Source organism: Cydia splendana, chromosome Z, assembly GCF_910591565.1.
Source record: "Cydia splendana chromosome Z, ilCydSple1.2, whole genome shotgun sequence".
Lineage (NCBI taxonomy): Eukaryota > Metazoa > Arthropoda > Insecta > Lepidoptera > Tortricidae > Cydia > Cydia splendana.
In genome coordinates, this window is record NC_085987.1 from 1,505,147 (window position 1) to 1,530,558 (window position 25,412).

General features: G+C 36.3%; 1 protein-coding gene across 4 annotated transcripts in view; it reads right to left on the reverse strand.

Annotated features, from left to right (window-relative positions):
- The window catches only part of LOC134804354 (ecdysone-induced protein 74EF), a 309,467-nt gene that overhangs the window by 31,082 nt on the left and 252,973 nt on the right, over positions 1-25,412 (reverse strand). For 3 of the 4 annotated variants that reach the window (XM_063777369.1, XM_063777366.1, XM_063777367.1), the window contains exon 5: positions 5,434-5,553. The exons of the other annotated variant lie outside the window; for it this stretch is intronic. In XM_063777369.1, coding sequence (XP_063633439.1) covers positions 5,434-5,553 — 120 coding nt within the window. The remainder of the gene's footprint in view (positions 1-5,433; positions 5,554-25,412) is intronic. 4 annotated transcript variants of the gene reach the window in all.

Sequence of the window (25,412 nt, forward strand, 5' to 3'; positions counted from 1 at the left end):
ATTTTCTTATTTTACCCCTTATCCATATGAAAATTGTACAGTTTTCATGAGCACAGAAGTTTTCGTACTTAGTTAATATGGATAAAATAGTTAACGGCTTGTGCCATATAGGTAATGATATTATCATACTTATCCAAATAAAAGCAGTATCTTTTCATGTGGATAAGGGTTAAATAAGAAAATTAACCTTTATAGCCCTTAACTTTTGGGTATGTCTACAGGAAAGACGCGAACACAGTTTTGTGTTTAAATCTAATTCGGCATATGATATATGTATATTTTTGTGTCATGGCGGTCATGTCATAAGCCGTCAAAAACCCAGCGGCCGAATTATTTCTTTGCATTTTTTTATGTAACTTTCTATCATTGTAAACGTAAACTATTACGTCAAAATGCATCTCAAAATTGTAACATTCCTTCCAGGTGTCAATTGGACCCAAGTTGACACTGCGATCTATTCGCAGAAAAAATATCCTAAACACTTTGAAATAAGATCTATGTTTGTTGTAAAATTAAAGTTGTTAACTTCTGCTGCGCAAGGTGTATAATGCTAAACCATTCTGCAAAAAATCATTATTTCCATTTTCCTATTTGAACCTTCTGTCGTAGACAGTAAAGTTGCTTATCGCTTCGTTACAAACCGGGCCAGTCAAAGTAAGCCTTTTTGCAAAAAAAGTCAACCCTTTTTTTCAACTCGTCACTTGATCGGGCGCAAGCTGCATTTGTTTAGGATGACCCATTGATGCAAGGGTTTCCGATATTTTTGTGACAGATAGTATTTCATATTAAGATCTTCTCATTTGCTTTTCTTAAGACCAAATTATTTTATTATGCCTTAAAAAAGTACCCTAAGGCCATTTGTCTTAATTATTTTTTTTGTAATATTTGATTAGAGTTAGAGCAAGAAAATCGCTGCAGACTTTTCTTGGTCTAACTCTATTACGTTCAATTAAGATATTATTGTCACCAAAATGTAAAAAAAATATATTAAGTATATAGTTTATTATGTTAGGAACAAAAACTAAATAATTTCGTCTCGTTCATACCATTCATAGTTTTATAAATACTATTTAAAAAATATTTTTGATACATAACACTGTTTAACCCTATACGACAACCCTAAGGCGCCATCCCTTTTCAATACTATAGCGGAGTTCCTCCGTTTCGCTTTCGCGGACTACCGTGGTTGCCATTTGTATTGTCAGGGCTGTCAACGCGGACGTAATTGTACCCAAATGTTTTGTGGACAATGAAGTGGGGTTGCTGTGTACGAAGATTATTGTATATTACGAATGTATACGTGTAACTTAGTACCAACTAAAATATAACAAATGTGTTGATATATTTGGTTGGTTTATGATATTTCTTCGAAAACTGTCTAGATAGTTTATTAAGATACATTAATCGTAAACGTCCTAAAACCGGGCTTTAACTTGAATAGAGTTTATTATATCACACAGTGCTATATGATAGGATTAAAAATCCACAGCAAAAATGTACTTCAATGTAGGTATTGCTTCCACGCTAGATATTGAGTGCTATATTTATCCCGATTTCAATATTGAGTTCTAAAATTCTCGAAGTATTTATACACTTACATTGCCCGCGTTATCAATATAGCTTGCAACATAAGTACACGTAAGTGGTAAACGTTTTAAATTGTTATAACTTTAGAAGCCTTCCGCATAAGTTTAAAATTCTATTCAAATTTTGTACTTCCACGAGTACACAAGGATCCGCGAGGAAAGTCCGTTCCAATAAGCGTAAATTCGGTCAACCAGGAACAGACCGTATTTCAAGATGTCCAATAAACACTTCATCAGTGTCCCGTGGACGTTGCTACCCCAGTTTTATAAAATAAATATTAGGGGACATCTGACACAGATCAAGTAGATCAACCTAGCCCCAAACTAAGCAAAGCTTGTACTATGGGTCCTAGGCGACTAAATATATACAAAATTATATACCTAGATAAATACATACTTATATACCTACATAGAAAACACCCACGATTAAGGAACAAATATTTGTGTTAACCACACAAAAATAATGCCCTTACCGGGATTCGAACCCAGGACCATCCACTTCACAAACAGGGTCACTACCCACTAGGCCAGACCGGTCGTCATATTTAGTCAGTTTTATCAACTCATTACCTATTTAGGAAGCAGACAGTGACACAGATTCCTAAAACGCTGACTCCCAAATTCTAGGCCGTCCAGGCTACCTATTTATCGATTCTGTTATCACACTTGTGGTGGTGTTACGCAATGCGTGGGTGTGTGCGTGCGTGTGTAGGTGTGGGGGCTCCACTTCCCTACTTCCGTATTCTTTATGTTTCTAGGTACATGTGTCGGTTTCGGAAGATATTAAACGTCGATTCGTCGTCGAAAGACTTAATTTGAATGTGTATTCGTGTATTCTTAATTTATTATTTATTACTGATTAAATCCGTAGTAGACTTAATTTGAAAAGTCATATTTAAATTCAAGCAAATTTGACTTTGTAGACAGTTTAATACTATTGTGTAATTATCCGGCATAAGCAGTTATTTAGCAGGCATGATGAGATGTTATTAGAAATCGTTACTTAACTACGTTTTCCCGTAATTGTGTCAAATTTGTAAACTTGAAACCATGAAATTAAAATACTACATAGCACGAGCCACAGTCGCACCCAACTAAGTACAAACCTAAGCAAAACTACGTATTTTAGTAAACCTTTACAAAACACTAATTGAACAGTTTACACGCCCTAACTTTAACTAAAATCGTAACATACGACTAAAAGGCGTATGTGACTTTTTGATACCGTTGGACTCTTTAATGTGTGCCCATTGCGTAATGTCTGTGTAAGGCGTATCATGCGTACGTCTCACGCACACCGCGGTGGGGCGCCGTGCTCTGGGGTGGCTCTTTGGGGTGGCCCCTGACATTGGACATCAGCTGATAGCCGCGATCGATAGCCGTATACAGCCATGAATTTTTCATATTATAATTGTTTTGACGACAGAAAAAATGTGTTAACAACAGGGCAAATGTCTTCCCTGGAAAGGAAAGTAACTAATTAAATAGAATCACGTGGATGTCTAGCGAAGTCAAGTTTCATTGTGTTTAAAAAGGAAACGGGAGAAAATATTAAGTAAATTGTGCTTTTGTATTGATGTTAATGAGAAACTTTCCTACGAACAAAAGATTATCTGATAAAACATTTCGTATCTCGTTATGTTCGAATTACATTATTTTTATAATATATGTAATATGTTACTCAGGACGTATGTTTATTCAGGTTATCTAAAATTCGAGACGGTACTATGGCTATGTATGTATGTAGAAAGGTTGCTAGGCGGGATCCCAATTATGAAATGTATTCTCGTTCGGATGTTTTTAGGTACTTCTTAGGTAATATTTCTCATCGAAGTATATCCTCATTTCCTAGAATGTGTCTTAGGTAACCGATTATAAAATAATTTCGCAATTATAGCTGCGTTATGTTCGTTGCAATAGACAGATGTCACAAAAATTCTGTAAATACAGCAAAATGTAAAAATAATCCTTAATATTTTCTATTTAATAGTGGATACTTAACCGAATATACTTATTTGCAATATCAGCGTCATACTCCCAATAAACTTTCTATATAAATGACAGTACCAAAGCTGACTGCTATGACATGCCAAATATTAAACCCGAGCGTTTACATCGCCCGTTAATACCCATATTTTTTGTATTTAGTTATTATATTGTATTTGTAGGTCGTCGCCGGAAATTGCCAGCTCCTACCGGAATCATCCCTTAGGTAACAATTGCTCCTTACACAGAAACAGTGGGTCCCTTTCCGTTGGGCACTAGGAGTTAAAATAATATACCTAGATCGAAATTTACTATTATTCATTTCATTGGTCTTTATCATTAATGTTTGCTCAATGTTATGACTAACTACAAAATTAGTGATTGTAGCGCCTTTACATAGTTAAGGATGCTAAGATATATTATAGTATATATTATATATGTACTGTCGCAGTGCTTAATAATACTGATTATGACTACTCATCTACTAAATTCTTTTGCCCTTATAAGTCCCCGCGTATTACAAGTACATCTTGCAAAATATTTTAATATGCAAATAGTTTCTAAGAAAGCAACGGTACTCGATCGGGTACTTATAAAGATTGAGATATTAAAAAGACTCTACAAAACGCTGTTGTTATTAAGTTTTAATTGTCACTGAAGATACAAAGAGTTCCGTACCGTAAATCCACATGCATGAAACCCTTGTGTTATGTGTAATAGTTTCTTTTCGTTTTAAAAGCTGATAAAAAAATATATTTAAGTCTTAGTAAAAAATATTTAGCAAACGATTCATAATCCCTCTGTTACGACGTATTGAATTTACAACCTACAGAAGCGACAGATTATTTTTCAGCTCTTTACGTGAAACCAAAACAAATCAGTTTTTAACTAGATCTTATTAACTATTTCAAAAAATGTTGTGCTTTTTGCCTACATTTTTAACTACAGCCTATTCCAGCCACTATAAAAGAAAAAATAGTAGTTAAACTTAAATCAATTATATTTTTTGAAATGGTATTTATTTGTTTCTTAATTGAAAAAATATTAATTAGTTAAATTATTAATGAATTAATAATTAAAACTCACTGTATTCTCGTATGAGAATTAAAAAGAGTAAACTCACAGTTGCAGGCGTGTATAAAATAAGGTTCAACTTAACTATGTAAGTAACATTTTACTTAAATTTACCTTAATTTACGTTGCTTCATACCTTCGTAATAATATTTTTTACATAAATAGCCTGAATAAATAAATAAACATTGTGTTCATTTACTCTTTCCAATTTTGAATATTAATGTAACAAATTAGTACTACCTTTATCCTATAAAGATACTATTATAGTATTGGGAACTGATTTCTTGATAATGATGATTTATGATATTAGAAAATTACCATGCCTTGTCTTTCAAATTTTCCGCCATTATCTACAGACAAGTGGGTCGAAATCTTTCAGGAAAACGCACGTCTTTCCTCTGGACACTATAGTTAATGCTTTGGGTACTTTATTAAGGCTTTCATAAATAATCGTACAGCTTTAAGAAACAAAGGTTTGAGCATGCCACCATGAACAAAAGTCAATTTATTATATAATGTCCACAGGAAAAATGCATCACCTTAATTTATACTAAAAATGTTTTGTTCCATATCAGTTTGCCGATACGTCGTCCAAGTGCTCGTCACGTCCCAATAGATGTCATCTTTAAATTTATAAAGACCCAGGCCAGTTTTAATTAATTTCAAAACTCGATATTAATTTGACTTGTACAAGTACGCTGGGTTACGAGGTTAATTGTCAACAGTGGTGTCATCTAAGCAATTGGACATTGACTATAGTGTATATTAGAATTCGCAGTGTCATTACCAGTGTTAGGGGCCGTGTAGAGCGGGTGTCGCGCCGCCTGCGCCGGCGCTAGGAGTCCGTGCAGCAGCGCGCGTCCCAGGCCGCGGGCCCCGAGCGGCAGTCCGGCTGGCTCGCCGTCCACTGGGAAGGAAATATATGTAGTCAACGAAAAATAAATATAATATATTATATGACATGTCCGGCCCTTAAGAGCCAACAGGAGTGGTCATTCCTCCATACAAACGTAGTCCTCGTTTTCCTCCGTGGTTTTTGAAGCTAGAGCAATGATTTTTTCAACACAGATTAATATTGTCAATATCTGTGTCGGACCGTTTTGCTTTTTTTGATATTTTTGTTTTTTAAGGCGCTAGAGCCCTTCAAAAACGGCCAAAATGGCCTAATAGACTATGCCGCAATGAGAGGCGTGGTATTCAAAACTGATATCAATTAGCCAAAAAAGCAAAACGGTCCGACACAGATAATTTCATAATCATTTAGATTTCCAAATTTGGTTACGATTGGTTAAGTTTTGGGGGAGGAAAAAGAGGACTACGAAACCTCGATTTTTGTCATTTTTACGCAGGATTTTTCGCCTCAGCTGCAGTTGTCCCTATCGCACTAATTTTAGGGGCGGAGTCAAGTTTCTAAATACGTACACAGCCAGAAAAGTGATGGGCAATAGTCGACATTTAATGTCGATAATCTAGTGATGTAAGAAGTTATCGATAAACCGTCTTGTGTGAAAATATCTAGATCCTAAGATACAAGGGGTTTTGGGTTGAGAGTAGGGAACACATTTTTGTAGTTATGATATACAATCTATTATGAACTTTTTGATTCTAATATTTCAAATTAGAAATCAAAATCAAAAATATTTTATTGCATGGTTAAAATGGGTTAACAAAATTTTTAGGTACCTACAGGCACGCTTCGTAATTGTCGAGCAATTTAGGGTCCTAGCTGAATTGGTTGTTCCATACTTACTCGCTAAGAATCAACTGTGCCAAGTTTCAGCGCATAGTCACAAAGTGCAAGGTGTCGTGCACTAACAAACTACTACCTTTATCTACATTGTAAATCGGTTTTAGGGTTCCGTACCCAAAGGGTAAAACACGGGACCCTATTACTAAGATTCCGCTGTCCGTCCGTCCGTCTGTCACTAGGCTGTATCTCACGAACCGTGATAGCTAGACAGTTGAAATTTTCACAGATGATTTATTTCTGTTGCCCCTATAACAACAAATACTAAAAACAGGATAAAATAAAAATTTTAGTGGGGCCTCCCATACAACAAACGTGATTTTTGACCGAAGTTAAGCAACGTCGGGCGGGGTCAGTACTTGGATGGGTGACCGTTTTTATAAATAATGGTACGGAACCCTTCGTGTGCGAGTCCGACTTGCACTTCGCCGGTTTTTTTTAAATTTGTTTTTATGTTTGTGGTGTAATAAAGAATATTTTAGAGTCAGACCAAGAAAAGTCTACAGCAATTTTGATAGCACACGCAGTGCAAGTGTTATTTATATGTCATAATTTCATAGAAGCGACGTTTGAAATAATACTTGCACTGCGTGTTCTATCAAAATCGCTATAGATTTTTCTTGGCCTAACTCTACTTTAAATTACAAAGTAAGGCCTAAATTATAAAATAAGGCACATCAATGTTTTTTTTTTGTGTTTATTAAACTTGATATTTTGTCTATAGTATTAGCGGACATGGCCTCAAAATTTAAACCCGCTTAAGAATCGGGCCTTATTTCGTGCATTATATACAATACTACCCATTTTTGTGTAGTCATTATTTATACTATAGAAGCATTGTTTGAGTAGCCAATTATTTAAACAGTATTTTTTTAAAGGGCAACGGTGGCAATATTTTAAGGTCTGGATAATAAGATACAGATCTTAATAAGGATATCAATGTAAGTGAATGTTACCATGACTACCAAACAAACAAATGTGATAGAATTTGCCAGCTGGCATTGTAACATTCAGACAGTTACCTATGTACCTAATCTGAAATATGAATAAATTAGTAATATTTTAAACAGGAAAGTAAACCGAATTTTGGCCTTTGGGGCTATTCATAAATTACGTCATTTCCAATTAGGGGGGGGGGGGGGTCTGGACATCGGATGACGGTAGCATGAAGTAGGAGGAAATGGGGTCATTTGAAGCATGATTTTTGGATGATTATAGGGGGGGGGGGGTCCAAAATCGTCAAAAATCGATGACGTAATTTATGGACAGCCCCTTTTGCTGGACACAATCACAATAGTAATTTGTTTTACAAGAGGGCAAAGTTTATCGCCACCGGTTGATGCATTTGCAGCACCAATGGTAGAAAATGCAAGCTCATCATCAACTGCATAATCGACGTTTGATATGACTATTGAATCCGAGCTTTTTGATCATGAATCATGATAAAACAAAATTTTAGAAGGTCGCAGAATAGTGGATTTAAAATATTTATTTTCTGTGATCTCAAATATCAGGCACGATCATACAAATTGTACATTTGCTGATCTTGCCTTTGTCATTGAAAGACGTAAGGGTTTACACAGAGAATATATATTTAAGTGTAATATGTGCAAAAAAAAGGAAACGATACACTCTGAAGACCCAAAAAGAAAATGTTAGTAAATACTGCTCCTCCCCATGGTTACTTGGTTCCTTATTCAACCTACCTGAAATTAAACGAGTAGGTTAGTAAATTATATCATTTTACATTATAAAGTTAAATGTTTAGGTATCTCAATCACTTACTCACTGGTGGACATGGACGCAAAATTTTTGCCCATCTACTTATACTATCTTATAAAAAATGAAATTTTGAAAGTTAGCACGCTTAAAGTTCGTTTTTTTTGCATTAAGGTAACAGATTTTGACATGTCTTATTAAAAATTACCATTGAAAAATAAGTCATAGCAGATATGTTAGAATTATAAATCATATTAATCATATTAATGAGCAAGAGCACCCTAAACCGGCGAGCGTGTATGAGGAATGTTATGAATGTGAAGGAAGCGAAAGTGGTATGTCAGGATCGTAGCAAGTGGAAATCCGTGGTCTCTGCCTACCCCTCCGGGAAATAGGCGTGATTGTATGTATGTATGTATGTATGTATTAATCATATACTTTTTTATATTCTTTTGCTTTCATAAGTAATATAAACTAATTTTTGAAAGCGTTTTTCAATAATTATTAATAAAAAGACACGTCATGATTGTTTACCTTCTTTCTAATGCTAAAAAATAACGAACTATAATAACCGGGCCTTATTTGGCACAGAACCTTGATTTGATAGGTACATCGGATATTCTGGGCCCCTGAGTTTGTTACGTAAAGGACAAAATGGTGACATGTGGTTAGAGCTGATACTGTTAAACTAGTGGTTCTGTGCGCTAAGTATAAAAAATAAGCTTCAGCGAACTCATTAAGCCTAGAAAAAACCCTACACCCTACTGCCACTTGAGTCAGTCTTGAGTCTTTGAATCAATTTCCGTAGTAGTACTACTACTACTAAGGTACTAGGAGGTAATAAGGCCTATAGTAGGTATAATAAGGCCTACCTGAAAAATAATGTTCTTACAACAGTGTAACCGTGTTAGTTATTTGAGTAACATATATGTAAAGTGATACAATTAAAAGCTAACAGCAAACCAGTACATAAATTATATCTTATGTACTTCTTATGAATTACACTCTTATAAAGGTTTCGGCTAATTACGCTTAATTACTTGAATAAAGGTAGATGAATTGCGTGCGGTCCAATAGGTAACCACAACTCACGGAGTCCAAAACAATAAGCTGATCAGCAAAGTCAAGTAAACAAAGCCAAGTCACAGTAGTAGAAAGATTATCGAGTTCCGTAAACGTAAGCCGGGTCAAAAAATTCAATCGCAACACAGTAAGTAATAAGTGAACGCCTCGTGGCAGTAACGCACGAAAAATAACATTGCAAATTGTCGGCAATGAGGCGCGCGCGGGTGCAAGCGTACGCATCTGTGTGCGTGCATTACACACACAAATACAGTCTCTCACGCCCCGTCAGAGCGACGGGTATATTCAGCTTGAAATCTCAAAATTGACTTTTAGCTCAGCTCCCGTTTCGTCTTAATAGCCCTTGATATACACGGACCAAGCTAACTCTGCACGGCATTTGCTATGACAAAGTGTGGCGTCATTAATGTCAAATTTCTTTGAAAATATGACGTTTATAATGTCACTCAAGTCGGTGCAAAGTTAACTTAGATGGACTCAGATACGCCCGTCAGATCTCTCTGGCAGTTGTGATTGATGACAAGCACATCTTTGCCTATTTCCCGCCATACACTGACAGGTTTTTTGTATAATAAAAAAAACATCGATCTACCCAAAATTAACCAATAAAAAGGATGACTGTTTTGATTGCAGCTTATCAGTAAAATATTACTCTAATATGAGTAAGTTGTGTAAGTAAATGATGACGACTCGTTTCAGTTTTCAGCAATAATAAACTTAATTAACGGATAATAAACTTAAGTTTTTTAGACCGATCCACAGTAAGCAGATCAGCAGTAAGTAACCAGTTTAAATTATTGTAACTTGTTTTGAGTTTGTCTGATTTATTTAAATAGCCTCATCCTGCCAAATGTGATTCCTATAGGACATATTCCTTTTTAGCAAGTTATGAATGAAAAAGCCTGGATAGGTTGAGGTAAAGTTACACTGAGTTTTCTCTGTTTTTTTTACTTAAAACGCGAAACAAAGGAAACTCAATACTACTTTCCAAATAATTTGGTTCAAATTTCAATGACTTAAACTGAGTATGGTGGGCACGACGAGGGTATGAAAACATTAATATTTTCATATTATTCATGAAACCTTATCTACCGACCGACAGACACACCTAGACATTTGATACGAGCACTAAATCGAGCCCTAACTCTTTAACGTCTAACATATCTAAACCCAACACGAGTTTCATACACAAAAGTACATAAGTAGTTTAGTAGATTTAGTTATGAAATAGGTACCTAATACGCTCATACCCGAAATACCTTTGAAGTAAAATGCCATTCAAAATGAAACTCTAAATTTATAGCTTTAAGCTTGATAATGGAAGTAATTATGGGTGTGCCTCAGGGCTGATTACTAGGGCCGCGAGATTTGCTTTGTATATTAAATATGATCGGATAGAACCTTCGTCAGGTACCTGTATTATGTTTGATAGATCTTAGATCTTCAAAGTTTTAGAAATGTTTTATAATATGAGAATTTTTCACATAGTTTTATTTATTATATTTTTTTAGCTATTTACAGACTTTGCAGTAGAGATTAAGATTAAATTAAATGTAAAATAGTGGTCACATATTTTGTCAGTTTTGTGACGATTTTCAGATGAAAATACTTTTTTGGTTTGTGGTTTATTTGATTTTTTTATATATTCAATTTCAAGGACATTTTAATCAATTTTATAAAAACTGAAGCAGTTATTTATATTCATTATGTCTAACTATTCTTCTTCCATTAACACTTTTCCTATATTTTAAAACAATGTGTGGAAAATTTTGTCTTTTTTCTTCTATCAGAACATACTCGTAAGGAACCAAGACAACCAAGTGAATAGTGCTCTTTATAAGCCAGTCCATGTTTTTCAACTTTATTTCATATTGGTTTAAAACAATTAGAACCTTTGTCTCACCAGAATACGGCCACGCGCCCAACAAGAATATCAGAATAAGGATTTCCATACCAGACGTTTTTCCTGACCTTGCCACCGCGAGTTCCCCGAAAATCACCCGTCCCACCCCCTCCCCCGTTTGCGCATGTGTAACAGACAAGGACGCAAGGTTCCGCTGGTCGAAACGTCTAGACGGGAACTCTTTAATGTTAGGAATGCAAAATGCGCTCGTTCCGTACGATAACTTTGAAATTGGTATATTCCGTTACGTTACGTGTAAATAAAATGTAATGTAATAGTTCTTTGTACAGTCAGAAGCAGTGGCTTAAAGGACTCGCATTCAGGCTATAATATTAAAAAAAAGACTATAATATTTAAGAAAATATTTAAAGAAAAGAAAGTAATTTTACTCAATTATAACATTTATTAATTTGTACCTCAAGGTACGGAATCCTTAAAAGGATAAATAAATAAAAAATAATAAATAAATAAAACTGTCAACCGGGACTTAGGAGGGTATGGGACGCTAGTGCGCGTAAAGCACCATACCCAAAGGTATCATACTAGACGTTCAGCCATAGTAGACGATTGTGAAAAACTGTTTTACAAAGAACAGTATAATAGAAGTTTTCCATTCAGGAGCGAAAGGACTTGAGTGATCACGTGTTTTAAAGGAAACAGAACCTTATACCGGTAGTGGGATGGACTAGAGTTGTTTGCAAAGGGTTTTAATTTAGTAAATCGAGCGAGCTGAGTAGTTCGATTAAAGCAAGCTGCTTGAGAGGTAGCGGGTTGTGAATCGCTTCCGCTTATGAAATTTGTTACAAGTAAAAGGACAATTCGAGCGTACACTTGTTACGTGTTAGTTATGTACCATTCACGCGTTCATTTCGCTCGGACTTGTCCGTACATGTATCAGCGCGAGCTTACTGACGACGACATCTTTCAGATATCGTTTTGATGTCAAGTGTACCTACTACGTTCGAATTGGCTCGTTTGCGTTAAGTGTAATTTTGTATGAGATTATGAGTTTCCAAAACGTCCCGCTTGGCGCGCTTTTCAAAATCCCATACAGAAATAGACAAAACACAAACGCGAACGCACGTTCCGCTATCGAATGAAATTTACACCAGTACCTCTAACCACCAGTTTTGACGTTGACATAATGCTCACGTCTACGTAATTTACTTTCGGTACATCTCGCTAGCACTAATATGCGAGAACGAGCGAGATGCATAGAAAGTAAGTTACGTAGACGTGAGCGAATGTGTCAATGTCAAAACTGGTGGTAGACGTATAGGGGTTCAGGACCCCAAAACAATTCAGTGTGGTTGTGGAAACTATACCCGCTCGAGCCTAGCGGAAGCGAGCCGTACTGTGCTCGCCACCTTATCCGGATGCAGCGCTCAGACGGTCTCAGCGCCATTTCTCGGGATCAATGCACCTCTTCTGCATTTTACGCTGCATTGTACATTCAATACATTCACTCTAAGGAAAAATAGCTGAAGAAAAAAATAGAAAATTGCATTTAAGAAATAGGTGTGACACCCCTGGATTGCAAGCGTTTATTCGCTATGGTAACCGCTTATCATCAGGCAAAATGTTTTTGTCATATGTATGTATAGGTGAAAGAGAGGTCTGCTTGGCAGTGGGAAGTATATTTAATAGGTTAAATTATTATTATACCAATAGTAGTATAATTGTTGGCTTAAAATTATCTAGAATATGAAGCAAGTATTAAAAAACTTTATATTTAGAGTTTAGTCTAGTCAGATAACTAAAAACAGTCCTTACGCTATGTTCATAAGGTATATTTCTCTTTAACCGTTGCATTGTCATTAACATTTGCTTTCGTAGATTCGTAGCAGTGAAAGTGGCTACGGCGTAGCGGGCTACGGTCGGCGTAGCTCTTAAAACGAGCCCCCATAAAGTATACCGAGCAGATGTAGTTATAGTGAGGGTGTTTGAAAATGGCAACTGCAGCTGTCATGTAGAATAATGACGATTGTCAATATAACCCGGTATGACGCAAAAATGTGATTCCAAGTCCCGAATTCTGTACATTTGATAATTTGACATATTGATTACCCCTTTACAGCTGTCAGTGTTATTATAAAAAATCATATTTTAGACAAGTACAAATGGAATGCGTATTATTACTAAATGCGCATATTTTCTTTGTTTGATTTGAGAATTGAGTAATACTTCAATCAAATCACAATCCCGCGTACTTAAGAACACTTACTTATTAAAATAAAATGGTATAAGAGTTAGAAAACACAATGATTATATTTGTATTTTGAGAGAGCGAGTAAGTGATTCGCTGAAAAACTAAAATAGATGTCTATAAAAATATTCTATGAACCATTATAACGGTGTAAATATGTTTTTAAAAGAATTAGGAGTGTTATCTGCATTTTTAAAATATTTTAATGCTTATAAAACTTTCCATATAAAAGTGTATTCAATACATTAGATTGTTTGTAAAAGTTAGTGTATGAATACGTCACACAGTTAATACATGATACCATGATTCCATGATTGCTGTTTAACTATTAGCACTAAATGACCAATATCAACTCAAACCTTCACTAAGTCCTTTAAAAAAACCTTAATATTAAATACCGCCAAAAGGCAATGAAAAATCATTGCCACGTAATTCAATAAAACAATCTTAAAATAATTTAAAACGATTGCTGCAACACCAAATCAAACGTCAAAACAAATTGGAAATCGTAAGGAATGAGCTTATTACAAAATATGTACCTATATAAAAGCTCCATAATAAGTTCTCTTGGAACCACTCTCTCCTGATTTAAATATTAACCAACTTGCATAAGCTCCCCCCTCAGGGTGAATGCACGAGCTTATAGGGGTAGTTTACCCCCCTCCCCCACCCTTTTGGCGGCCGCTGCACCCGCGAATGCCGAATTCTTGTTTCACCGAATCTAGTTGTTCTGTTTAGTTTTAAACATTGATCGATTGTAATATATGTGTAAAAGTTTCATAAAAGAATAAACCCCCGAGACGGAAGCGGATACAGTGCCATATGTTTTGTAACTGAATTGTCAAACGTCAACTTTTGACAGTCATACATAATATATAGAGCCATCTACAGTAGCTGGCAAATGTGAAGCACAATTTGGCTAAGACTTTTTAGAGACTGTTTAGAACAATCATTGAATATTTGATTTTCAGTGAATTCCAAAAATGCAACATGCCAATTTAATGTGACCATAGTATAAGTGGCATCATTGAGTCGTGATTTTAACCAGACTACAGCAAAGGATAATTATTTCATCTGTCTTTGTATCCAATTGTTAAGTATTTTAATAAGATTCATGATTTTTAATCGGCGTAAATGTGATTAAAGGTAAGGTGGGCTAAAAGTAACACTAAAGGCAAGATAAGCTCTTCCCACTACCATCCTCTTCGCTATTTTGAGTCGAAGAAAAAAATAGAGTCGGACCATAATAACCCTGCATGGCATTTGCATATAGTCCTCCTCATCGTTTTCGATGACGGCGACCCTAGATTGCGTTGAGCGCGTACACGTGAGCAATAACACAGTGTCGCAACGACCCTCACTTTGTTCTATTAAAATCGGTGCAAAGTTAGCTTAGACGGTGTCTACCAACTTTAAAGGGAGACTTTCGGCTTTCGAGAACGTCACTACGAACAATATACGTACACGGTATATACACCTACAAGTATATAAGAAGCGGGGCAACGTACGTTTTGTGTACTACCTGTACTATGTTGCGGTGGGAGGTGCCCAACTCTAGCCGCAGTGCAAGGATTGCAGTAATACACCTGCGAGTTAAGGAATGTTCGTCGTTGAGTATAATAGTAGTCGTAAGTTAAGCCAATATCGTCACTTGTTCTTCACGCGCGACAGTTGGATACTTTAACGTCTCTCTCTACCCATGGTCACGACTTCCAATTTGGTCTTACTTCCGGCCAGTTGCTAAAGCGTCTAAGTCCATCTCCGTAGATTCTGGCCTGATTTAGATAAATTATGTTTTATCCTTTTCTCACAAATACCTAAGTCAAAATGACAGATAAAGACAAACGATTATTAGCTAATCGAGGCTTGTAGCGCGTTTATGAATAAGGGGGTATAAGTTTACATGTGGTGTAAAGTCTCTTTGAGTGCCTCTCCAACTAGTGAAGATTAGCACTCAGCTTCGCATATTTCTCCCGATAACGGGCAAGGTTGAACAGCTCATCGGGATTTCGCGTGTTTTTCTGTAAAGATGGACTACTCTAAACCATTCTACTATGTTCAGGGCGTGGAGCTTTCGCTTTTGTCCGTGTTCCTTGTAGTTTAATCATCTGAACGTTTACTTTGAGTGTAATAATTAATTCCCATTTAATCTATGCGATGAAATGAGCATAACGATACAATTTACCTACTTAGGTAAGGGAAAACCACCAATGATCAACACTTTTAGCCAGTGTTCGACATAAGTACTTTAGGTCAAAGTGACAGGAATTAATTTTGAATAAGGAAAAAAAATCGTTGTTCAAACTTAAACTATATTATTACTTTGACATAAGTGCCATGTCGAACATTGGTGCAGCGTCGATCATTGGTGCTTTTACCTTACATATGTCTTTCAGATACGAGTTAGGAACTGGCAGACCCCGCCGGCGATGGCGGGATAAGCTTGGTACCTAACCAAGATGCCGATCGTTTGCGCCGTAGTAGTGAACAAAGCGCTAATGTCTCTATCACTCTTCCATATTAGTGCGATAGAGAGAGAAAGAGAGCGCTTCGTTCGCTACGGCGCAAACGATTGGCTAGGCACCGTGAACATTTTGAAGTGAAAACTTCTTTAGGCGCGTTGGGCATTATTTGAGATGGAAAAAAACCATTATACTTGGGACACTGTTATCGTTACCGTAACCGATTATTTTATAAGAGTTAGGGCTACAGGGGCTTTTAAAAATTTGTATAGATTTGTATAGATTGTCGTTTTTGCTCCTAACCCGATGAGATACTTATTTCTAGTTGGTTGTCTGTCTATTTACAAGTAGGTACAGCTCAAGCTACACACATACCGTCGCCAAAATCGATATCTCTGTTTCTGTCTCCAGCACTGCACATGATTGTACTCGCAAACAAAATGGCAAATTGCATTATGATTGTGAAAGGTAGAAGGGCTAATACATATAAGATAATAGGAGAAAATAAAGTAGATTAATCATTTGGAGTCAGACCAAGACAAGTCTGCAACGATTTTGATCGCACACGCGGTTATTTTATAGGTACGTCATAATTTCATAGAAGTTTGACGTTTAAAATAACACACACAACGCAATGCAGACTTTTATTGATCTAACTTTAAACGTTTTCGTAGTTTACATACTTACATTACAAAAAAAACTATTTGAAATGTTACTAAAATACGGAAATGTATACACCGTTAAAAAAAAAAGAAAAACAAAAGTATCCATCCAAACTGACACTTGGCTGCAATCGTATGAAATTCTATTTTTAATTTGACGATTTATTTTCGTGCACAAAGACAATTTTCGCGGGTAAAAAATGTCTCGTTCAATAATTGAATATTAAAACGACTTGACAGAGCAGCGTTTAAGAAAAACGTCTCATACTGTTAATATAGTTAGCTTTACGGCTCGGCCACGACATTATGGGACTGGCGACGGCGGCAGCGACAACCATAGGTGGGAACGAATGGTCCAATCGCTGTGTCTCGCTTCAACTTATGGTTATCGCTGCTGCCGTCGCAAGTCGCTCAATGTCGTGGCCGAGCCGCTAAAGACCCGCATCCGACTTACTTGTTAAAAAAAAAGTAAGTACCTATAGTGTATTAGGCTTCTACAAACAGCGCAACGAATGGCATGCGATTTTAGATATTTAATTGGCAGCTAAGGAGGAGCAACGAATTCAATGGATCGATCAATTGCCGCAGTGTATCGCAAATATCATGCGATTATCGGTGACGTTTGGAGAGGCTTATCCACATCCAAGAAATGAGAAATGCCAGGAATCTAAATACAGATGGCGCTTTTCTAAATTTCATAAGCTGGTATTTCATAACTTGGTGGGGTTGGCAAGTGTCGAAGGTTTACATGATAGCGCATAGCATAGCTTTGTTCTTTGAGATTTGGCTTGAGGGGCATTCAGGTAATATAAAATATTAAAAAAAATTGTCAGTTTTCTTAGGGCTGACATGTAAAACCTATTCAGGCGCTAAACCTATGTTGACAGTTGCTTCTCCTTTCTAAAATTAAAATAATATTCGTAGTTTAAATGTTATTCAAGATCATGTGGAAGACAAATTTACAAGCGGCACTAATTGTTCTGTCTTACTTGAATTTGCAATGCGGAAGTCTAGTAATGTGTCATTTTTCACCGATTGCGTAATGTTTTGACGCAATTCGTACGGCACAAGTCACTGACTCCTGTTTTCATATCAGGTTAATATTAGAGAATTTGGAAGAAAGCAGAGTGACAAAAACTCAAGTGATATGATATTAAGTAATTTGGAAGCACAATTTTAATGATTCTGGATTTAGAAAACTCGTGCTTTAGCTGTAAAAATTAGGTATGGGTTTCGATAAGGCACAGGAAAAGAAAAACCATCATAATATGAATATAACTCTTAAATGCCTCTTAAAATCATCCGTAGAGTACCTAACTTTTCATAAATATTCCACAAAATCAAAAAAGTGTTTGTACCACTGCTGTAATAAAGATGCTAGACGACACTTGAAAATCGTCTTAATTCTAAAGAAAACACGGTCGAATTTCCAAGGAAAAGCTCTCAATCGAGATTCTTGACGCCAGAGCTACATCCGGGAAGTTATTACAAAGACGCCCAGCTAGCGAGCTCCCTCTGGACACCTTACATTTCTATTGGCTGAGAGATCTTGTTTCACTGGCAACCGAAATATGTCCAGTTTTGATGACCCCCGGTTCCTTCGAATATGCATGTGGAAAGAGTTGCACGTAAAGTGGTCGGTGTCTTCCAAAGATAGGTACAGGTTTAGTTGCTAAGGTACGTTGAATTGAAATGTTAAATTAGACTTATCTTTTGGGATCCTGTTGACAATGTAAGATGTAAGATCTTCTGATGTCTAGACGTTTGGTAGACTACTGACACGAGACAATACGGTAAGGTTAAAAATATGATAAAAAAATATTGTGTCAAGTCTATGATGCAAACTCTACATGTAGGTATTATCAAAACTCAGGAAAGTATTACGACGAAGCTAATGTTATTGTTAGAAACTGAATTGTAATTGTATGTAGATTGTAAGGTCTGTCGAAAATATTTGACATAAAATATTTGCAACGTCAGAGTGTGCCTTAATACATATTTTGCTAGCATTTTATTCCTACATAATATGGACTTCCAAAAATGGCTTCTAAATAAATCCAATCAGTGTGATTAACGGAATACAACAAAGGAACACCGCACCGATGATAACCAATAAAACCACAAATTACTGGCTAGCAAATGAAATTGGAAAATATTTTTCACCACACCAGCTCGGAAAGGCTTACTTTGCACTTCAAAAGCTGATATAGGGTAAAGGCACCAGTAGTCAGCCTTATAACTACTTTTTTAAGTTTGAACGTTCGGCATTTCTACATGATCAGTCGGATAATTAAACGAATCACATGGTTAGATCAATTGTTTATTATAGTTTCAAAAAAAAATATTAAAAAAAATAACAATCCTCTTTATAATATCTACAATTAAGTTTAAACTCAAAGTGGCACTTTTCTCCAGTAGTCAGCCTCCAAAATCCAGTAAGCAGCCTTCGTCTACCCAGTACTCAGCCTATAAACTATTCATAATAATGGGATCAAAATCAACGACATTATAATATTTATTATTTCTTATAAGTACATACAATTCTTATGAAACGAAATTTGTTGGCCATAGGCACTTAATATTTGCTTCGGGTTGGTGTGGTGAAAAATGTTGTGTTTCACTCGGGGGAAAATTTTGTTTAACCCTCGTGCTTTGAAACCCTCGCAACGTTCAAGATTCCATTTTTCGAACCACGCTACGCTCGTGGTTCAATTTTGGAATCTTTCGCTTGCTCGGGTATCAATATTAGCACGAGCGGTTAAACAACAACTTTGCCCCCTTGTAAAACAAATAACTATTAACAAAATATGGAAAAAAGATCTGAAATCTACGGAATAAGTCGAAAGAAAGGATATGATCCATTCGAAACTCCAAAGACACGTGACTTATAAATTTGAAAATGGAACAGATTAAAAAGCCACCGCTCAAGATGGCGTCAGGAAAAGCGCGGGCACTTTCCCTCTTGGGAAACGGAGGAAAGTTGCTTGGCGAAATGGAAACCGCGCGATTATATTGATAACACGTTCTAGTGGCACGCACTAGGTCTCCCAGTTAGCTATCTTAGCAAACTGGTCTGTGAAGTTAGAATCGAGATGCTTGGGAACGAGAGTAGTTGAATGTCAAAATGCTTCGGGATGTAGATGCGTTCCAAAACAAATAAAAAATTGTCTATGTTGTAAATTATTTTTAATCATTCGGTGCGCTACATTGTGAATTAAAATTAGGTTAGCGTCTCTATATTGTATGTTGTTAGTAGTACCTAAAAGATTTATTCTGAATGTTATACTTAAATTAATCTGAAACTTGGAAGTGTGTACGTGACCAAAGCACGAATGCGGTCAAGTCAACCACAGGAAGGGTTTTGCTGCATTACTAATATAAAGTTGATAACGCCATTCCTATGTATTTAGTATTTACTCAATACTCATAGAGGTTAAAATAGGTATGAGTACGTGGATTCAGCTTTCTTTGTTTTAATCCTAAATATAATTTATACTTTGCGACTTTGAAGGTCGATAGATTTGCTATAGCTTCACATTTTATACTATGCTTATGTAATTGTTTCGTTATGGAGATGTTTTTAAATTTTAATGAGACTTACATATATGTATTTATAGCGAGGCATCTATATAACTCGATTCCCGTCCGCTTTCCCATCGGGTAATATACTATACCTATATTACCATATTATAGAAGGTTTGTTAAATATGGTTTAAGATTTAAAATGAGGCCTCACGAAAAAAATATCTGGCTACCAACATGTCTAGACATCTTCAATTTAGCATATTATCAAAGAATTGTTATGAATAAAACATTATGATTTGCTACTAAGATACTTTTTAAAAATCCATTGTTCCTTTTTCAATATCTCAGGTAGTACTTTTTTTCTAATTTACTTTGATGTTCATTAGATCGGGAAATGTTGGATGGAGTCTGTGCGGGAAGAGAGGATTCATGGGATCCAATACAGTCTTTGACTCTAATTAGTGTTTTTGATTGTCACGGGCCGTAGTTGAAATATAAGCTGATTTTCCGGACTGAAATTGAGTTATTTCCTAATTGTATTCGAGGACATCCGCTCATAAATTGCATATTTTGTGTTGTGATCATACGTAATACATGTAAGTATTGCCAACGCCATGTCATTTTGTTATTACATTTTCCCGGAAACATTAAATCGGGAATGTCGCTGTCAATTTATTTAAAAATAATATTAAGCTGACATATTTTTATTTTATTTTTATTTTATAGCCTTGTATCAGAATATGTGACGTATCGTTGGTTAATTATTTTCCATTGCTAATTATTCTGTGTGCCCTTTGGCAAAGGCTTCCCCCAACACTTTCCAATCTTCTCTCTTCTGTGCCAGTCTGTTCCAGGTTTTGCCAGCTGTTTTTACCAGATCATCCTCCCATCTTCTGAAAGGTTTTCCTCTCTTTCTCTTGCCCTCTCTTGGGTACCATAGTGTTGCTGATTTATTCCATTTGTTATCCGTATGTTAGAATAGGGAGTATGCAGGTACTAAATAGTTTTCCTTTAACTGAGATGTTCATTGTTTTGTCTTTCATTATTTCTCTGAACGACCAGTATCTCTTCCAGGCATGGCATATACGTGTCTCAATTTCTGTACCTGTCATATACTAGTAATTAATGACCAAAAATATTTTAACCACCTGAATTTCGAAATTGTGGTTGTAATTATGGGCCGAGGGAAAAAACGATAACTGTCATGTACAGTCACCTGCAATAATATGTTACTCTCCGGAGGCCGCAAAAATATATGACAGGCTCTTATGGCTCTACAAATAAGATCGTGTCAGATATTTTTGCGGCGTTCGTTGTGTAACATATTATTGCAGGTGACTGTACATAGTTGACATACTACGAAGTAAACAATAAAATTATATTTATCAGCGCAACGAATTTGCACCTGATGCAAGGTCGCTGAAAGCGGTCCAAAACAACCAACGGCCTTTAGGAACATGACTAATAGACAATCGATTGCGACAGACGTTCGAACGGACTTTTGGAATGCGATTTTTCCAGCCAGGCTCTTGATGTTTTTTTTTTGCCAGGACACGAAGGTATTTTATTCAGCTGATATGCCAACGATGAACAGAGTTTTTCTAAAGCGCGTTTTGTCAATATGTGTTTATATTGCTTAATAGCTTATATGTATTTACATCAATGTCAGATGTCACAATACCATTAGTAATAACGTATTGACTGTTAATATGAAATTTACTAAATATACAAAAAAATATAGAACTGATATAATGTTTTGAATGATTTTTTGCAAATGTACGCCGTTAGTTTTGATTTTTAATAGACTTTGAATCGGAATATTTTGTATGGATAACCACCTTAAGTATGCTTCCTTTCGAAAATGATTACAAAATCAGAGTTCTGGATAGTTCTGCTCCGGCGTCGAATAGTTGAAAGCTTTATCCGGATGAGGTGCGCGCGCGCGCATCGGCGGGCGCCCTTCGCCGCTGACCCACTTAATGTAGCCAATCCAAGACTTATACGCAATACTGAGCGTCTATACAAACCTATTCCCACCGCCTTAGGCACGTTCAAAAATTCTTTATCTGTGGACACTTTAAGGCTATAAATATTTAATTATCTGTGGTATTGTTATGGCCTGTGGACAAAAAAAAAGTTACATGCTTCCAAAGAAGATTAGGAATTGTTATAGAATTTACTATATAAGCTGATTAGTCATGCTATGGTTAAAATATGTTTTAAAGTTTCCACATGCTCGAAAAGCCGTGTTGTTTTCCTGTGCACTAATAAGTATTTTTATTGACGCAAGCAAGTTGAATCAAAGCTGCTATCGTCCATTACGATAACATATTTTACTATCTCGATTATGAGCGTAATAGAAATAGGGGCAAGGATACAGATAGCCTTGTTGACAAATTCCACACGTGTATCATTACAACATGCCTTAAATCCCATGCTGGCCTGATTAATTATTTTGAAACTTTCGGTGACGTTTAACCATCTGAAAAAACGCCTAAGATATTTACAGGCGGCGAACACTTTTGCCTTAAAGGACTCGCATCCAGGCGACAATTGATTAAAAAAGTCTGGTGCCGGGAAAAGATGCTGTGACTTTATTCTAGAAAAAGTTCGCGCTTAAATAGTTTGCCGCTACATCTATATAGTCTGTGGAACCGGAAAACCACAGGCTACGTCATTGCAGTGCGAAAGTGAGATCTAGCGATGCACCGCACTCCCTTGACCCAGTTGCGCGCCTGTGTGCGTTTGGTCTATGGTTTCAGTTTTGTTTACGTCGCTGCCGCTTAGGTTTTTATCTGTCATTTGTGTTCGGTTATTTTTTTCTGTAATATTTTAATTATTTACGGTGATTTGTTTAAATTTGCGTGTCTATTTAGCTTAATTCAATTATAAAATTGTTGCCAATGTATTTTGTTATTTACACGCTTACATTTCTTAAATTCAGATTCAGATTGCACTTGTAACCTTATGTGTTTATTTAGACAGCCATCAAAATCCGCCATTTTAATTTTAGTTAAAAATCTGCAAAACTACTAAACCGGATCCGATAAAGCGTTGCGTAGGCCGATTGAACTTTACATTGAAACAGAAAACAAGTTAAAGTAAACTGTGACATAACTATTGCATTCTAGATCCGAGACACTTCATAATAGTGGTCAATCGAGCAATTACAAAATAAGTTACTCAGTAAGCGGTCACAGTAGCCTATAAGTTACAGGAATGTAACACTTACAAATATTTTGATAACTTTTAAAGCACCTTCACAATACCACGATTCACAAGCGTCCGTCTTGTCCATCGAGGACCATTTTCCCTTTGGGTGTCAACTCATACTCATCATGAACCGTACGTCGTCGTGATAAGGGTTAAGAACCGTCAGTGGACAGTGTGCTGGTTAATCCCTGGCAGGTCTGACCCACTCTCGCCCACCGGCTGCGTTTGCCAACGGTTTCCGTTTCCACACACACCGGTTTCATCGCGAATTATGTCATCGGTCGAGTGTATTTGGCAAAGTAAGGAAGTACTAACAATCTTACCTGGCAATTGCTGGAGCTTATCCCCCTAATAATAGGGATTAGCAACCTCATACAAAGCTCTTTAATTTTGTCTCTTTCTAATAAACATGAAACAGACATACAAAAGTATTCTTTTGTATGTTTTGTATGGTGACAGTAAACTATGGTAAATAAATATCTGGAAGTTGTTCAGTGTTTCATAATTTCATTAATACCGGTTTTAATTTTGCGTCAGTAGCGAAAAGGTTATAGAGCTTTTGTCAGTTGAAAAATTATTTCATTTGGTCTTAATACTCGATTTAATGAAAATTTACAAAATTTTAGTTTACAATCCTGGGAAATTGCAACAAATTGTAACTCCCTCTTTCGGCATCCGATTTTGAACTAAATTTAAAATCCCAATTTATTTGCAGTTTTCTGAGGAGTAAGCAACACCTATATACTTAATTACCAACTATTTTAGAATGAGCAGGTTTTTACTGTGAATCACGGCAGGATTCATTTCTCCATTCATGACATGACGTGTCATGAATGACCGTATTAAATTTTCCTGTTGTCGGTGTTGTGTAACTGAGCCTTGCTTGGACGTTTTTCGTGTTCGCTGCCGTACGTGTCGAAAGAACTCCCCTTTAGTACTCGTACATACCGCGCATACCGGTCAGAAATTCATAATACCGGTCAGAGATTTTGACATCGAATTTTTGCGTTAACACATACATTTTGCTTTTTTTCAAGCGCCTTTGTCTCTTTGAACCATGCATCATGCAAATCGATTTTCACCGGCCAGTGAATATAGACTTGAAATTTGCTGTGTGTATGCGCTTTATAATATATTTTTTGTAAGAAATTTTAGGAACGCGCCGAAAAATTCTATTTACAAACAAGAAGGATTTGTTGCATATTTGTGGTAAACACGAAAACATGTGGAAGACAATCCCTCTGTGTTTGTTTGTTTATGCGCCCGCGCCGGTATTTTACGACTTCCGAGCCAATATGGCAGCCAGGATGCTGCGCTGTCATTGGTGGAAACGGTGTAAGTGCAACTATTACAGATAATTATGTGACTTTTTACAATTGATATATTTAATGGCACTGATATGGTAGGTAGATAATAATGTCACAATATAATAATATTAAATTTATTCTAGAAAAGAACATTCGACGTAGGTATACGTTCGTAAATCGTAAGAATCACCTTCGAGGCTTCGATATTCTAATTTCGCGCCCCTGACAAATTGTTCACGTTTAGAAATTAGTTCTTTTTCTTTTTCGTCCGAATTCTACAATCTATGGTTTCCGGCCAGCGCTGATTAGCGCGAGAAGTTAGGCGACATTGACACAGTTGCCGGTTTCGTAAGCGATTGTCTGAACCGGCCGTCTTTTCTCGAACTCGAATAGTGCGATAAAAAACAACGCGATTACGAAATACCGAGTTTTGGTTACGGGGAAGTATTTTAGGCGATCCAGGTGTAAAACAGGATGGATTTTATATTTTTTGAATACTTATCTGTACAGATGTAGTGCATAATTGTTTTCCATCGTATTTTCTCGGAAACGTTCGCTTTATGTAGGTACTGAGACTGACTGAAATAGCAAGACACGTTCCTATGTTTCCGTGAAAATACGATGGAATACAAGTATGCACTAAATATGTAATGTCTTTGGAAAACAAGTCATGTTTTACCTGTCATTTTTATATCCTAGTGGTCTTAGTGGATCATTTTACTTTTAGGTTAGTAAATTAAAGGTCAATGACACGCGCGTGAAGGTTACCAACATGAATTCGAACGTTTGAAGTAATCTCGTTCGTTCATTCCAGATTTCGCAATTTGGCGTTCGAAATCCGAAACAGAATTTTAAACCGATTTAACCGTCAGAGACAAAGATGATTAAGTAGCAGTCGGCCCTTCAGACTTTTTACAATATTTTTCGGCCTTGCTGAGT